Source organism: Sinocyclocheilus rhinocerous, unplaced genomic scaffold, assembly GCF_001515625.1.
Source record: "Sinocyclocheilus rhinocerous isolate Xijiao unplaced genomic scaffold, SAMN03320098_v1.1 scaffold182, whole genome shotgun sequence".
NCBI lineage: Eukaryota > Metazoa > Chordata > Actinopteri > Cypriniformes > Cyprinidae > Sinocyclocheilus > Sinocyclocheilus rhinocerous.
The window spans coordinates 1,381,055-1,398,217 of NW_015655576.1; the positions used below are offsets into that span (position 1 = coordinate 1,381,055).

The following is a 17,163-nucleotide window of genomic DNA, read 5'->3' on the forward strand; positions in this document are numbered from 1 at the left end:
CATGATGTACTCGCTCATTATATACATTTTGCAAATTTTGAACACAGAAAAAGTTACACAGTGCTGCTTTAAATGAATTGTGGTTTCATAATAATATGAAATATGATGTTTTTTTCTCTTTAATGAGCCGAAAAGAGCGCATGTCACACCTCTGTTCATCAATTTGCACTGGCTACCAGTTAGCTGCTTGCATTAACGCTTTGGATAAAAGCGTCTGCTAAATGACTAAATGTAAATGTAAATAATAATCAACCATGAAGTAAGTCAAACTGGAGATTTGGAAAATTTTTAATTGAACATTTCTACAGTATGAGGACTTCAATAGTTTCCACTGCATTCTGGGTTGTGAGAACAAACTGGGTGGCTGTTTTTACAGAGCTGTCATGAAAACGGGCAGTGGAAAATGACAATAAATCAATTAAAATTATGTGTATATATATATATATATATATATTTGTGTGTGTGTTTGGAGCAGAAATCAAAGAATTAACCCACATAAAAACAGAAGTGGTGCTTTGTGGAGGCCAGTAGGGATTTCTAGATCAGGTGGTGATGTTGTAATAAGGTAAATATCACGTTCCTCATGCAAAGACGTGACTCTTTTCCTCCGCTTTGACGTCAGCCTGTTCAACATGGCCCTCGTAACTAATGCCGAGCAGCAAAGTGTTGTTCAGGGTGTGTGTTATGGCTTAAACAGACAATAACAATGCAGACGAGTCATGAGAGCACAAATCAATCTATATGCTGAGCCTTGCGGTGGTCATTTAAGAGTCCAGTCGACATATTGGGCTGTCATACACCATCTGGAGGTTCACTTTGTGGCCCACGAGCTCTCGGATGTTGTTGATTCCGTACTTGATCATGGTGGGTCTGAAGATGGGTCAAAAGAAAAACAAACAATCAAGCAACGGTTGATTTAATATGCAACCGATGCTATTTCATAGGTGCGTGTCGACGTACCTTTCCAAGGAGAGACCCCAGGCGATGACTGACACCCCCTCAGGCAAACCCATAGGCAGCAGCATTTCAGGCCTGAAGACCCCAGAGTTACCCACCTCCACCCACTTCTTCAGACCTGAGAGAGATTCAGCCAGATGGAAGGTTTATGATGCTAAACTGGCTCAGACAGAGTGCATCAGAAAGGTTTTCCAGCACCCTTGTTTCCGGAAGTATCAGTGCATTCAAGTGCTGACACAGAAAGATTGTATTTACAAGTTCAACGCACATGAATGCCACCACAAAGTCATAATGATGAGTGGAAAACACGGAACGTTCTTTAAGCCACAGGTTTCCGAGTTGGAAGTGTGTCAGTCAGAAAACATGATGCAATAGATGCAATGCCTGTATTGAAATAAAAAAAATTTTTTCATTTACAATAAAACTAGCTGCATGTAAGTTGCACATACAAAATATGTTTTAATCATACAATTATGAGAGAATATACAGAGATTCACTTGAAGCGCATTCTTTATTCATCATTTTGTAGAAGTTTAGTTTCAAGATCTTGCTGAATTATTAGTAGGAAAAGGTACATCGCATCTTGCTCAGGCTAAATGACTTGAACACACCGGAGGTCGTAATTACCACTTCCCAGATCATAAATGCGAACTTCCCTAGGAGGACAAAAAAGCACCATATTCTTCCTATTCATTTTTTCCAATAGGGATTTTTAAATAAGTCTTCATTGAAGAGTTAGAAACCATGAAACAAACCAACCAGCTATGAGGTGAATCAAAAAAATTACAACTTTGATTTGAATCTGAAAAGTATTTTGTGTATTTAATGTTGACACAGCAAGGCTATGAAGAATTTTTTGTTGACCGTGTTAAAGTTTTATATCACTTCTTATTATTTCTGCTGTGAGTTACAAATAATCAGAGCAAAAAAAAAAAAAAAAAGATAATGGCAAATAAATCTGATAAAATGACATGATTTTTCATCCAGTTCTTTAGTCACCATGAAATCAAAATTGACAATTCTTCTTTTTTATGGAATATTGCAGTGTTTATAATTAACGATTTATCTATCTGTGCACATTACATCTGTGTGTAAAATCTCTTGGATATATACCACAATGGAAAAAAAAAAGACTATTGCAATTTCCTTTTCATGTCGACTTCAATATCAATGCCATTTCACTATTTAATCGTTTTGCTTCTAAAATTCTAAAATGAAAATACTGAGTAATTACCTTACCACCTCTTTTTTTTAACAATTTGCCTATTATTAGTTATTCTATACTTACAACACAGTAGGCTACATAAGACTTCATGTTTTTAGCTTTAGCAATATAAACGTTGCACATTACATACCCATATAACTTCATATGGAGAGTTTTACCTTCATGATAGCTGAAGACCTCCATACTTGGCTCGGTGTAGGGGTTGTACGCAGGCTTGAAGCGCAATTTTGTGATTCCTGAAATAAAACCATCAAAATCATGATCAAAGAAGTTAGGGATCTCTTAAAGTCCAACACCGAGTAATTTACCATGTTTATTAAAAACTTAATGAACATTCAGGATTCCTCCTTCACTGTAAATAGATAATGCTGATTTAAAAAAGGAGAATCTTTCACACACCCTCATATATCTTATTCTTAAAAAGCAAGGAGTGTGGTACCTAGTTTGGTAAAGAACTGGTGCAGGACGCCCATGAGGTTTCCCAGCGTAAGGCCATAGTCGGCCACCACTCCCTCGATCTGGTGAAACTCCGCCAAGTGTGTAGCGTCCAGAGTTTCATTACGGAAAACTCTATCGATGGAAAAGTACTTCACTGGTGTGAACTTCTCCTGAAACATACCGCAGAGACGAGTGAGATCTGAACTAAACAGCAGTGAAGCTAGCAGTGAGTGTGTGTGTGTGTGTGTGTGTGTGTATGCGTGTGTTCACCTGCTGTGCGAGTTTATACAGCATGCGAGCGCTGACCGCCGTGGTGTGCGTTCGCAGGAGGTTCTTCTGAGCTTCTTCAATCTTCCAGTCATATTTGTATCTTAAAATGGATTTGAGATGTTAAAATTACATCGATTTACAAATATAAACTATTGGTCAAAAGTTTGGGATTGATACGATTTTTTTAGCTTTTAAACCAAGGCTGCATTTATTTGATCAGAAATACAGTACAAACAGTAATATTATGAAATATTATTATTATTTAAAATAACTGCTTACTATTTAAATATGTTTTAGTATGTAATTTATTCCTGTGAAGCAAAGCTGAATTTTCAGCATCATTACTCCAGTCTTCAGTGTCACATGATCCTTCAGAAATCAGTATAATATGCTGATCTGCAGCTCAAACATTTTTGATTATTATCAGTGTTGAAAACAGTTATGCTGCTTAATATTTTTGAGGAAACTGTTATGCATTTCATTTTCTTCATGATTGTTTGATGAACAGAAATTTCAAACGAACAACATTTATTTGAAACCGAAATCTTTTATAACATTATAAATGTCTTTACTGTCACTTTTGATAATTTTAATGCAACTTTACTGAATAAAAGTATTATAAAAAATTGTATATATATATATATAGAATATAATAAGTGTCTCGTCTTACCCCTGTGATCCATAACCTCCTTCGGAATGAACCTTCTTCACTCTCTCCAAATAGTCCTGAGGAAACTCGTGAGCAAGGGCTGGGTCTGTGAAATACACAAAATATTATTTGAAAACTATGCTTTGAACGTAAGTGGTGCACACTCCTGCAGAGTGAGTAGCAGGTCAATGAAAGCACAGAGGTGGATATTCCTCACCCGAGATGAAGAAGGTGTCGTGCTGGTCTCTAGCTGGGTGCTGCTGGGGCTGGAACAGAGAATCGAAGTTCCAGAAGGAGCTCTCGATGAAGTTATTGGTGGGCATCTCTGTGAATCTGTGAATGAGAGACTTAATACTTAGGAATATGCATGTAATGTAAGATTAAAACACTGTTATGGAGTAGGATGTTTGGTATGAAGGCATACCTGATTTATCTATTAGCTTCAGTTTAACAGTAATACTATTGTACTTGTACTGATATACTGTATGTAGTGATATTTATGTACAAATTGTGATGGTTCTACCACTGCAAATGTCATATTGATTTTATAAAATCAACATACTGGGTTATATTTTAGACACAATATTATCAGTATTTGCTTTATTTTGTCAAAGAAAATATCCAACTGAAACCACAGCAGAAGTGCCTCAAAGCAACACACAGGGTTGCTTCATTATTGAGTGAATCCACTTTTTGAACGAATCAATTTAATGAATGAATCAATGGTGGAATGAATCAACCGTTTGAACAAATCCTTTGAATGAATGACTGAATGACTCACTTACTCATTAAAACAGTGACTTGCCGCCACCTACTGGTGGTTTTAGTTTCACATTTAAAGTACATTTACATTTTTTAACAACATTACTAAATATAATAAATATTCATGTAAACGATTTTTTTTTAATTAATAAAAAACAATCTCACAGCATTTGTAAATTGCATTCAAGCCACCTCTGAGCTGCATTTAACATTCTGTGTAAATACATCTAAATGCCACTTCAGATGCAGCTTCTGTGCCACTTCTGCAGTGCAAAGATGGGTTTTGTTGATACTGATTTCATTTGATTGGTCTTTCATTTGATTATTCGAACTGAATTTACTGATTAAATGTAAGAATTTGACAAAAGATTACGCGTACATCTAATAAGGTTAAAAAAGTCACCATACAGGTAAAAATCACTGGGAAATCAGTTTTAAGAGGCAAATAATGCCACATAGTGGATAGTGGAAGTTAATTTCTGTCACTACTGTGAACTAACCATTACTTAGAACATGAATACGAAAAGCTATCCATGCCAAGCTTGAAACAGAAAAAAGGAACCAGCACAAAAACAGCACAATATTAATATTACTAATTATAATTATTAGGGATGTAACGATTAACCACGAGCCGGTTGAAAATCGATTCAAATAACACAGACAAAGCCTTAGTTCGTTTATATGAAGAGATTTTTTTTATTTGTGTTACTTATTTGATTTGGGGCATGCTTTAAAATTTCAATTTAGTTTTGTTATTTACATTTACATTAGCCTATATTTAAATTTTGTTATTTAGCAGACGCTTTTATCCAAAGCGACTTACAAATGAGGACAATAAAAGCAATCAAAACCAACAAAAGAGCAATAATATGCAAGTGCTATATTAGTATATTATTATAGTGTTATATTTCAATTTCACAAAGAAACGTGCAGCATTTTGTCCAAGCAATAATAAAAGGACACATTTAATTTATAACTTGTCTTAAATCTTATTTTGTACAAATCAAAATCGTGAATCGAATCGAATCGTGAGTTGAGTGAATCGTTACATCCCTAATAATTATCAACCAAATGTTTAGGTTAAAGGCATGCTATATTTGTGCATGCTATATCTTTACTGCTCCACAAAAACACTGACCAAGCATGTGTGAAATTCTTTTTTTCCAAAATATTATGTTATGTGAAAACTGGTGGTTTATCAGCTGAGGCAGAAGAGTGTTATGCAAAGGTAAAGGACTGACCCCATCTCCAGGAAGATCTGCCTGAACTGCGTCCGGACCTTCATGAGCGGGTGCAGGTGACCGCAGTCTGCAGCGACACCCATCGCCTCGAAATTATACGGCTTGAACGTCTTCTCCTTCCAGATGCCACTGAGAGAAAAAATAAAAAAAAAACTAAAAAAAAAACCCTTGAAGCGATACATTAAACTCCACTGAAACAGAAGTCATTTAAATTACAAACACACAAAGCACTGAAACTGTGCTGCACAAGTCAGAAGTAGGAAAGTCGTCTGTTTCAGAATTGCATCAATGTTGTGTAATACGTTAAGGTCCTCTTTTTTTGTCTTTGTGAAACTGATTGGTCTCACCTGGCAATCATCTCTGGAGTGAGTTCTGTCTCTTGTTTGGTGATGGTGGTACTGAAGCTGCTGCCTTTAGTGATCCAGTATGACTTAACCGTCCTGAAATCAATCAATCATCCATATATTCATATTTACAATAAAATATACAAATAAGGAATACATTATATAGTTTTCCCACTGGCATGAGATTGTTATTGAGCTGTAGTGCCCTCTATTATATTAACTTGAATAACACCAAAATATCATTTTCAGACTAAACAAACACACTGAATAAATCAAAATGAACAACTTCAGCGAGTTAAAGCCAAAAGCACTGCACTCTCTCTTACACTTCAGATAGCAGTTTACGTTTCTTGAGGTCATTCTTTTCTTTGTCTTCCAGTTTTGCCGACTGTCCCTTCTGCACCAGCTGTAGTTTGTCCCTTACTGTATCCTCAATAGTTTCCACCTGAAACACACAAACACACTACATTAATAACACATTCATTGGGAGATTGGCGCTTAATTCATTATCTGTGCAGCATGTAACTCACGGTTTTGAAGACTCGTGGTCCTCCCTCGTGAGCTTTATCCAGACGGATCCATTTGTTAGACATGGCTTTGCTGAAACCAACTTTCCCGCTCGGCATTTTCTAAAAGAATCAAAAGGTACATGAGATAGCAGATGCAAAACATGCATACCAATGTATACGCATCTGTCTACAATTCATAGGATTAACAGCTAATCCTCGCTATCTTAGAACTATTATATTTCACACAAAAATAAAAAACATGATTATATTTTACATATAGAAAATGAGAACCTGATGTTTGGATCTCATTTTATACAAACTTTTCTACCGTTATGCAGATAAATGAATAAAAATGAATTTCATTTTACTGTACTAGAGTCTCAGTCAAAGGATTTTATTTTCATTTCTGTGTAACATACTTCCATGATGTATACATCCAATTGTACTTTACAAGTATACTTTGTAAAGTATATTAAATCTAAATAACATTTTTGAGAACGTTTAAATATGAGAAAGTTCAAATAAACTTGGTAGAAAACACTTTCTGTTTTCACGAGATTCATCCTAATGGCTCTCATTGGTCAAGATAGATGTCTTCTCCAGTAGGAGACTATAGACGACTCTTTCATCTCTCACCATGAGTTCATTCTGCGGCAGACCCTCGTCCGGGATGGCGTTGAACACTCGGGCTTCATGACTGCCCTGCTCTGCGATCTCACGGCCCTCTCCTGTCAGCTCCCAGTGTTTGGAGGACTTCTGCTCTGTCGAGATCACCTGAGAACAGGATTCAAACTGGTTAAGATAGAGAAACAATACCATATTTATATTAAAACAATATATATACTGATACTCATAACCTCAGAGAAACTAACAGTTGCCAAGAAAAACAGGAATGTTCTTCAGTGTACAATAATATGCTACAAAACGCAGGCTCTTTAATTAAAACAGTTGCAGCTTGCTTAGGGGTGATTAAAAGAACGATACGACATAACATAGATAGATAGATAGAGTATTTTTCATTTATGTTAGCGGGTATGAAAGTCTGTAAGATGACTTCATTGTAATGCGCTGCTCCGCATGATTTGAGTGATGTACACACAGATCATCCGGATTGAATGGCTCTGGTTTGCGCCGCTGTTGCATCAGTCAGAGCCTGCCGGTGCTGCGGGATCTGCTCACCTCTCCCAGCGCCTGCAGGCTCTTCACCGCGCCGACGATCACCTGATGATCCACCCCGAGATCGGCGGCCACATCCTGGCTGTCAGTGCCGTCGTCCACCGTCTCCAGCAGCCGTAAGAGTGATTCCAAAAGCCCGGTGTCAGCCATGCTGGAGTCGCCTTGGCTCGGACGGGGAAACGGACATGACGTCACATCAGCCGTAAACTCAGTAACAAAAACGTACGACATTACTTTACCGTAAACCACGAAGAGCGGCTCTGTATTTATTATTAATTTGAAACATAAATATTTTTTACATTGTAGTTATTATTAATATCATGCGGTCCATAAGCCTTTATTAAAATAGTATGTACTTTTAGAGCGGCTCTGTATTTATTACTACACCATTGAACATAAAAGATTTATATTTACATTATTGTGGTTTTCACAATTACCGGCGTTTTCAATCATACACACACCTTTAATTATTAGAAAAATATTCTGTATATTTAGAGCGGCAATGTATTTATTACATTTTTGTACAAATAATTATTGCAGTTTTCAATCGTGTTTACAATTTTTTAATGTTCTGTATGTTAATATCGTGTCTGTGTTTATTACTACAAAATATTTTTTCTTTACACTATTCTTATATGCGTTTTCAATCGTGGCGTTCACATTTAGTAAAAAGCACATTTTAGATCCTAAAACAAGTTATATTTTCAAGTTTAAAATGCTTGATTACATTGTAACGAATCAGCTCATGGGAAATATGAATAATTAATCATAACTAGTTATAATTAATTATGAATATTTTAGATCCGCTGTAGATATTTACTTGACCTCTCAGGGTCAACTGTCTTGTCAATTCTAAGAACGTTAATTTCCTGGTTAATAATGCCAGATTTTAATGTGACTTTTTGACTAAATTGTATGTTATATAAAAACAAGTATAAACAAAACACCTGGAGATGTGCATTCAAAAATACAGCAGAAATCAGATATCCTCCAAAATAAAATCCTTTATTACAAACACCACACATTCTTTAAACGTTGCTCGGAAAAATAAAGGTCCCCCACCCAAAACAGCCAATTATACATCGACCTGACACATCACAACTTTCACAATCACATAACCATTTAAAACAATGTCACATGTGCATTCATAATTTAAAAGAAAAGCCTACGATTACAGGAAAAAAATCAAGAAATGTTGCTGGTCAAACAGAAGAAAATATAAAAGAAAAATAATAAAACTAAAGATTTACAGCTTGAGACTGATGCATCTTATATTTGTACATGTCTGAATGGTTAAAATCACTCGAGGACTGAGCATCCAGTCACTGCATATTAACAAATGATCAGGTCCTCACATGCGTCGCTTTGGGTTTATTTCACTTCTCCCTTGTGAGGGCAGTAGTTTGGGGGAGTTCACAGATTTGAACTTCAAAAGAAACATGAAAATACACTATTTTGCACAAAGTTTAGAGACTACTTTTTTTTTTTTAGCTCAGGTGTCGGTGATAGAAACCAAAAATCAATAACAACAGAATCAAAACGGATGATGCTCCTTGTTAGGAAATGATGATGCAGGACTGCACACAGAAAGGCGGGTTTATCGATACTGGTAGTCCATACTTGGATCGCCCCGGCCGTACCCTGCTGGTCCACTGTTATAGGAGGTGGCGCTACCACCGAAATTCTGGTTGGCTCCGCCCTGTGAACCATAGTTTGACTGGTTGCTGTAACCTGTGAGAGACCAATCAGAATTAGTAAAAAAAAAAAAAACAACAACACTACAACATTAAACCCAGCTAAGGCCCGTTTACACCAAGGATGACAACTATAATGATAAAGTTTTGACAGTCATTCTAAGACCACAGCTATAATGACAAGTCGTGGCCTAATGGTTAGAGAGTCGGACTCGTAACCCAAAGGTTGTGGGTTCGAGTCTCGTACCGGCAGGGATTGTAGGTGGGGGGAGTGAATGTACAGCGCTCTCTCCCACCTTCAATACCACGACTGAGATGCCCTTGAGCAAGGCACCGAACCCCCAACTGCTCCCCGGGCACCGCAGCAAAACATGGCTGCCCACTGCTCCAGGTGTGTGTTCACTGCTGTGTGTGTGCACTTTGGATGGGATAAATGCAGAGCACTAATTCCGAGTATGGGTCACCATACTTGGCCACATGTCAAGTCACTTTCACTTTTCACTTTCATAATGACAATATTTTTCCCCACAGCTGATTTACGAGAAAAAAAAAATTGACAACCAATAAGAATCTACCTGACTTTAAAGATCTTCAGCATTTAAAGCAATAGACAGTGTAACTTATAATAAACACAACGTTGGTGTTGATGTTAATATAGTTGTCATTATAGTTTTTGGTGTGAATGGGTCTTAAAAGGAACATTTCACTCAAATTAAAATTAGCTGAAAATGAAATGGAGAAATTTATCATTACATCACTTGCTCACCAATAGGTCCTCTGCAGTGAATGGGTGCCGTCAGAATGAGAGTCCAAACAGCTGATAAAAACATCACAAGTAATCCACACCACTCCAGTCCATCAATTAATGTCTTGTGAAGTGAAAAACTGTGTTTGTAAATAAATTTATCATTAAGGTGTTTTATCTTCATACCTTTAGCCAAAAAGTGTTCGTAATCCATAATAACGCTTCCACCAGTAGAAAAAGTTCATCCCCTGTTGTTCTCTCACATCAAAAATCCACCCACATATTTGTTTAGAACTGTTTTGGACTGCTTTTGCTTGATCTGTGCTTATTTCTCTCCCGATTCAGACGACAATTTTTTATTTTACTGGAGAAAGCAATATTATGGATAGAGGATGTCTTAGTGATGCATTTGTTTCTTACAAACACAGCTTTTTGCTCACAAGACATTAACTGATGGACTGGAGTGGTGTGGATTACTTGTGGATTATTGTGATGTTTTTATCAGCTGTTTGGACTCTCATTCTGACGGCACCCATTCACTGCAGAGGATTCATTGGTGAGCAAGTGATGCAATGATACATTTCTCTAAATCTGTTTAGATGAAGCAGCAACTCATCTACATCTTGGATGGCCTGAGGGTGAGTACATTTTCAGCAAGTGTCAAATTTTGGGTGAACTATTCTTGTAACTCAGAGTGTTTTCGTCACCTTCATAGCTGTAGTCCTGTCCTCCGGTCACCTGTGACGGATAAGCAGTGCTGTAGTTGAAGTTTCCACCTCCTCCTCCTCCTCCTACTCCTACTCCACCACCACCTTGAGCCTGACTGAAGTTCTTTTTCTGTCCAAAGCCCTGGCTGTACTGACCAAAGGAACCTCCTTGGCCAACTCCGGATCCTTGAGGCTTGGTGTTCTGGTGCATGGGTGGCTTCTTACCGGCCGGTTTGGGGGTTCCGGTAGGGGACGAGTAGCCACCATCACTCTGATAATACGAGCCGAAACCAGTCGCCCCTGCTGCTCCCCCAGAAGACAGGTTTGTGCCTGGACCTGATGATCCAGGACCTGAGGCCACCGGTCCACCATTAGACCCTCCATTATTAAAGAAATCTGAAGAGGAATGATGCAGAAAATGTTAACAGATGGACATTTAATTCGAATTGAATTCACATTATAAATCTGAATCAACATATTACTGGCTTTTAAGTAGTGAACCTAACAGAATTTTTCTGTACACAAACTTGATACAAAATCTACTTTAATAAAACCACTTACTAATCCACATTTTCTCACTTTGAAATAGTAAATGTCTCACACTACACTTTTCATTCCATTCACTTCCATTTAAACGCATGCAAATGCGAGAGAGCGGAAATGCAAGCTCTTGTTAAGATGTTTCGCATTTCGCTGCTCTAAAAAGTTCAAGTTTGGACCTGAGAATTTGAATCACATCAAGACGTGACCAATAGAAAACCAGTATGTCATAGCTGATTTAGAAGAACTCAAACTTTGCAGAATTGCAGGAAAGTGGGGTAGATTGTATATTTTTACATTTTGGATTTGTTATACATTGAATAAAAAAAAAAAGTGTGCTGCAGAGTTTGATGTCATATCACGTCCATTGCCCTGTCCAAAACAATTTTGCATGCTCAAAATCAGCTTAATACTAATTTAGTTTTGCAAAACAAGCTACAAGTGGTTCAAAAGCAATTGCGGTAATAAATACTGTCTTTGCATATCTGTAAATAAAGACTTTTCTGGACTGAATATAAGAGGCCAAAAGCTCTTAGCAAATAAATAGAAGAGTGAAAATGGTTTCAATCGTAATACTAGCTAAACTATTTAATAAAACCATACATTTACACTAAAAAAAAAAATCTTCACAAAACCTGATGCAAATCTGTATAAATTTCAAAAAAATAATAAAAATTTACATAGATCACAGATTTGTAAATTAACTCAAATTTATTGCAAAATAAGACGTAATCCACAAACATCAATTTAAAAACAAAAATGCAGCAAATAAACCCCATTTGTTCAAAAGTTCACAGAATTGATAATATTCTGATATTAAAAATCTGTGCCTACTCTTCACAAACCCAATTTCTCACAATCAATGGCATTCGCCACAAAAGAAAAATAAATAAACTTTAAAACAATGGCAATTTATGGAAGTGACAATTAAAAATCCACCAGGAACATTATTCCAGGAAAAACAACTAAACTGTTGGCAAAATGGCTTATACAGTGACTTGAGAGCTGCAGTGAAGATACAGTCTTTATGAAATGTCAGTCCGCTACTTTGTGACCATCCACCAGCCAATCACATTGCTCGACTGCACTGATCGCAGCACAAATAATACGTCAGAGTGTCTTGCTTTTCTTGATTTCCGCAGGCAGAAACTCCCGTTCACATCCACAGTGTTAGTTGATCGTTGGTGCAGGTTTTTTGAGGTGAGATTGTAGATGATACATCACAAGGAAACGAGTTCATAGTGTGGGTAACCAGTGTTTTTTTCCCCTCTCTCTCTATTTTTCATGTGTGCTTATTGAAAACATTGGGCGGTTTATGTCGCAAACTCGTGGTAGCCATAGGAGTCTGAGACAAAGTCACCTAAAGGGTGAGACAGAGCAGAGAAGCACAGAATTAGACGTCTTCTGTGTTTGGCATGCCATGACAAACGTCACCGGGCATGAGTCAAGGATGTCAATCGGTTACCATCAAGGTCAAAGATAATTTGTGTTTGTTTTTTTAGATTTCTCTGCTCCGGTCACCCTCAAGAAGGTCTTTCCTCAGAAAGTGGCGTTGGCATGTTGGGAACATTTCTCATTTTTCGCCGAGGAAAGTTTGCGTCCCATGGCACAACAAAGCAGAGAAATGTAAAATCAAAAGGAAAATACAATAACGGACACTCACATTAAAGACATCATTAACATGTCCCCAAAACTACCAGAGCAGCAGTTTAAATAGATCCAGAGCAAAGTGCACAGACTATTTAACTTGAGATTAAGTCAAAAATGGCAACAACTTGTGCCATAAAGACAAGTCTTGTGGTTAAACTAATTAACAAGGATAAAAATGCTAAAAGGCATTAAAAAAAAGAGAAAAGAGTAGAATCAATGGCACCAGTGAGAAATAGGAAAATACTCACTGTAGCCAGAGTTGTTATTGCCGCCATATCCATACGTCCCATATCCACCTAAAAGGAGACAAGAATATGTATATGTTCAAATACAGGAGTTTTGTTTTATTAGACACAATTTGAGGTATAATTCATGTTCATAGCACAAGGAAGCCATTAGTTATAAAAACTATATTCTTTAGGCAAAATTTAAGGTTGCAAAAATTCCCCACTACTTTTTGATAAACCAAGACTTTAAATTCATAATTCAGCACACAAATGTATTTAATATGTAACAATACTACAAAATATATAGTTAAAACAATGAGAATGACAAAACAGCACTGAAACAGCAGGGGAAAATATAATATTTTTGGTACCATTCATTGAATAGGCTTAATTGTGTGAGAATAATTGAAAAAAGCTTGACCCCTAATACTCCGTTTGCATTTATGTTATGCTTAGAAAAATGGTCTCATTTATGTACGTTCAAAATTTCAGTGCATTTCAAGCCTTTTCCCATTACTACACACAATTTTTTTAACATCAAATACTTGCTTTGCAAATAGATACATTTGTTCCAAGTGTTAAGAATTATGGCGGTTAATGTCAAACCATTTTCCCCACCAAAACTGATGTCAGAAACTTCCGAGTGTCAGCACAGTGTTACGTGTAGTTTTTATCCATATTCAGTGAAAGTTAGGTATTAAATAGATTGATTCAGAGCTGGGTCTCTGAGTGTTAAGGTTTGTCCAAATCCCTAATGCAAAGCGATGCTTTCAGACAGCAATGAAACTGTACCTTGATTGAATCCTCCACCATTAAATCCGCGACCTCGGCCCCTGCCACGTCCTCTTCCTCTGCCCCTGGGATTGATTGCCATGTCAGCAGGCGGCCCACTCACCATCCCAAATCCAGCGGGGTGCTAAAATTAGCAAATCAGACAATTATACACGGAAAATATAAGTGGAGATAATAATGACACTGAAAACAGGAAGAAACAGGCATACCATTGGAGGCATTTTCTTCTTCTTGTTTGCCTCTGAGTTGGAGCCTTCTGGGAAGAGCTTCTCCAGGGCTGCAAGTGCTGCGTAGGCCTTTGCCACCTTTTTATTGGATCCGGCACCCTGAAATTTTTGCCCGTCAATCTCCACCTGAAGTCAGGAAGGAAAAATAAGAGAAATGAGAATCCAACATTACAAAAACGCAATATGAAGAACTAGAATGCGTCTCCGAGTTCATGTCCTCACCTCCATGACGAAGCGCTTGTCGTGGCTTCCACCGGTCTCAGAGATGAGCTCGTACTTCAGTCCTCTGCGTTTTTCATTGAGCTCCATGACAGGGTTTTTTCCATGCTTGGTTAGGATGGGCCCCTGCTGTTTAGCACTCTGAGAAAGCGAAAAAGGAGGAACAAGCTCTTATAAGACTGAATAACATGCCTTATTAGAGGTTTGGTGCAACTAATCAGTCAAAATTAAACCATAATGAATTTAATTTGCACTTTTTTGCATGTAAAACATTACGGTTAAAGTAAAGTAAATTCAGTGATGCAGTACAATATTGTTTAAAATTTTGGGGTCTGTAAGATGTTTCTGAAATAATTCTCTTATGCTCAACAAGGCTGCATTTATGTGATTAAAAAAAAAAAACAGTAAAAACATTAATATTGTGAAAAATTATTACTATTTAAAACAACAGTTTTCTATTGTTATATGTCTTAAAATGTTATTTATTTTTGTAATGGCAAAGCTGGATTTTCAGCATCATTACTCCAGTCTTCAGTGTCACTTGATCCTTCAGAAATCATTCTAATAAGCTGATTTGATGCACAAGAAACATTTCTTACTATTATCAATGTTAAAACAGTTGTGCTGCTTATTTTTGTGGAATCTTTTTTTCTTCCTCAGAATTCTCTGATGAATAGTAAATACAGCATTTCATTCAAATAGAAATGTTTTGTAACATTATACAAGTCTTTACCGTCACTTTTGATCAATTTAACACAGAACAAGTGCATTCATTTTTATTATTTTATTTAACCCTTTTAAATTTATATTTGCATTATAAAACTGCCCACAAGATGCTCTTTAATTATAAGCCACTATATGGATACATGTTGTTAAAAAAAAAAAAAAAATCTTTGGTACCTCGTCAGTGGGGCTGTCTGCAGTTGGTGCTGGTTCTGGCTCCATTTGGGTCACAGCGGGCAAAGTCTCCTGAGTGGTCACCGGCTCCTCCTGTTTCACCAGTTCAGCTATCTTTTGCTCCAATCCCGTTGGCAGACCCATATCTTGCAACACCTGGAGAAGGAATTAAAACATTCAGTTTCTAGCTTCAGACTGGTTCATTAAGCCAAATAATTGATCTTCTACATCAAGGTGTCTTACTTTGACAGCTACGTGTAGTTTCGCAGTGCGTTTGGAGGGACCAGATGCTTCAAAGTTCTTTCCGTCCACCTCTACTGCCATAGTAAACACCGGCACATGAACGGGCCCAGTCTGAGAGATGAGTTTGTACTGTAGACCCGGCTTCAGCTGGTTCAGACGCATCAGGGCATTCATGGCCTGTGGTGGCTCTGCCTTCTCCTCTGGAGCTGAAGGCCAGAAGACAAGTTATGTTTTGTGTGCAATGTTATGCGTAATTCCACTATAAGCACATTGTGAACATATGAACAGCATTTACATTTCTTTTGCAATTTCTTCTTCTTCTTGTTTGGATTCTTGTCATCAGTAGCCTCCTCCTCCTCTATGGGGCGTTTCATTGGCGGCATGTAGGTTGTGCTGGGTGGGATTTGAACTATGGAGATGAAAGACGACAAAAGGAAAGTTTCTCCCTCAAAATATTTTTATAGTTACACAACAAATCATCCATCAAGTAAAGAAAAATGTCCACTTCCACTCAATTTTACCTGTGTAGTCAATAGGTGTCTCACTCCTTGGTTTTCTAGGCATTTTTGAAGGAAGCGGGTCCATACCGAGCACTTTGTGCAGCTGTCCAAAAGCTGAAAGCCTTAAGGCATGCTGTTAATCAAAAAGATGACAACGTCACTCATAATGCTCAAATGAGATCTGCAAGCAATCAAATGCAAAACTGTAATAAAAACAGCAAATTGTGGACAAACCTGAGCACTCTGGGTGATGTCCTCCCGCTGCTGGCGATCCATGTGACCAATGGCATCTGTTGGCTCCTTTTCACAAGGGTCACAAATGCCTGAACCTTCTAAAGCAGATAGATTCACATTCAAATTAAGAAATGACAAAAGCATCTTTGTAGTATTCTATACATCATCACAACGGTCGATACAATACAACAGTAACTACTTACATTTTTAAAGAGCACTTTATTGCAAGAGTGCTATAATGTGACAGACAGTCATTTTGTAATCTATTTTAGATATGAAATGTGGAGCTGACTTACCAGCCATGAGGATTCCAGACGCGAGACACTCAAGAACTCTACGGAGCGCTTCTCCAGCTCCCATTGGCCGAATCCCAGTGCCAATCGCCTTCTCGCACAGCAGTTCTAAGGGCTTCAAGAAACAAGAGCTACATCACATGGATGCAAACATATAAATAATATTAGCAAACGTTTATATTTAAAAATTATTAAGGGGGGGGGGGGCAACGCTTGCAGAAAAAATCTATTATTATATCACACTAATTCTCAAATAGTCATGAAGAATCGACATTTTCTATCAGGGTATATACAGGAATCATGGAGTTAAATTTAATACTTTTTAAAAACTCTTTCCATACATTTTAAGACCTCATCACCACTCCAAGTTTTAACCGGTTACATCGGCGACACTAACTTACATTTACTATATATTGATTGTAAGATAGCACAACTAAACAGACTTACTTTGTGATAACTCCTTATTAATACAACATAATTCAGAAGGGGAGAACGAAGCACAAGACAATTAATTGAGTGACTAACCAATGCAACCCAAGAAACAAGAATTAGACCAATAAACAAAACAACTGACAAAACTTATTGAGGAGGGAAAATAAAGCTCTCCGAGCTAACAGGGCAATG

The 17,163-nt window shown here is 37.3% G+C and overlaps 2 protein-coding genes across 3 annotated transcripts in view; both read right to left on the reverse strand.

Moving 5' to 3' along the window:
* Window positions 1–213: 213 nt before the first annotated feature.
* farsa (phenylalanyl-tRNA synthetase subunit alpha) lies at window positions 214–7,742 on the reverse strand. Its single transcript, XM_016525751.1, has 13 exons — window positions 7,575–7,742; window positions 7,032–7,169; window positions 6,417–6,515; window positions 6,213–6,331; window positions 5,890–5,982; window positions 5,543–5,671; window positions 3,757–3,872; window positions 3,561–3,645; window positions 2,891–2,990; window positions 2,622–2,790; window positions 2,341–2,418; window positions 961–1,075; window positions 214–870 (listed from the first exon to the last, which is right to left on the reverse strand). The coding sequence occupies exons 1-13, from the start codon at window positions 7,719–7,721 to the stop codon at window positions 765–767; spliced, it is 1,494 nt and encodes a 497-aa protein (XP_016381237.1). The 5' UTR covers window positions 7,722–7,742; the 3' UTR covers window positions 214–764.
* An 815-nt stretch (window positions 7,743–8,557) lies between these two features.
* ilf3b (interleukin enhancer binding factor 3b) overlaps window positions 8,558–17,163 on the reverse strand; it is a 20,474-nt gene continuing 11,868 nt past the window's right edge. The window contains exons 8-19 of one of the 2 annotated variants that reach the window (XM_016525747.1): window positions 16,543–16,654; window positions 16,247–16,344; window positions 16,034–16,145; window positions 15,808–15,921; window positions 15,513–15,718; window positions 15,273–15,425; window positions 14,376–14,513; window positions 14,136–14,279; window positions 13,927–14,050; window positions 13,156–13,203; window positions 10,718–11,113; window positions 8,558–9,302 (exon numbers count right to left, since the gene is read on the reverse strand). In XM_016525747.1, coding sequence (XP_016381233.1) covers window positions 9,169–9,302; window positions 10,718–11,113; window positions 13,156–13,203; window positions 13,927–14,050; window positions 14,136–14,279; window positions 14,376–14,513; window positions 15,273–15,425; window positions 15,513–15,718; window positions 15,808–15,921; window positions 16,034–16,145; window positions 16,247–16,344; window positions 16,543–16,654 — 1,779 coding nt within the window. In that variant the 3' untranslated portion in view covers window positions 8,558–9,168. Of the gene's footprint in view, window positions 9,303–10,717; window positions 11,114–12,006; window positions 12,618–13,155; window positions 13,204–13,926; window positions 14,051–14,135; window positions 14,280–14,375; window positions 14,514–15,272; window positions 15,426–15,512; window positions 15,719–15,807; window positions 15,922–16,033; window positions 16,146–16,246; window positions 16,345–16,542; window positions 16,655–17,163 lie in introns of those variants that run through there. The other variant, XM_016525748.1, reaches the window with a different exon arrangement.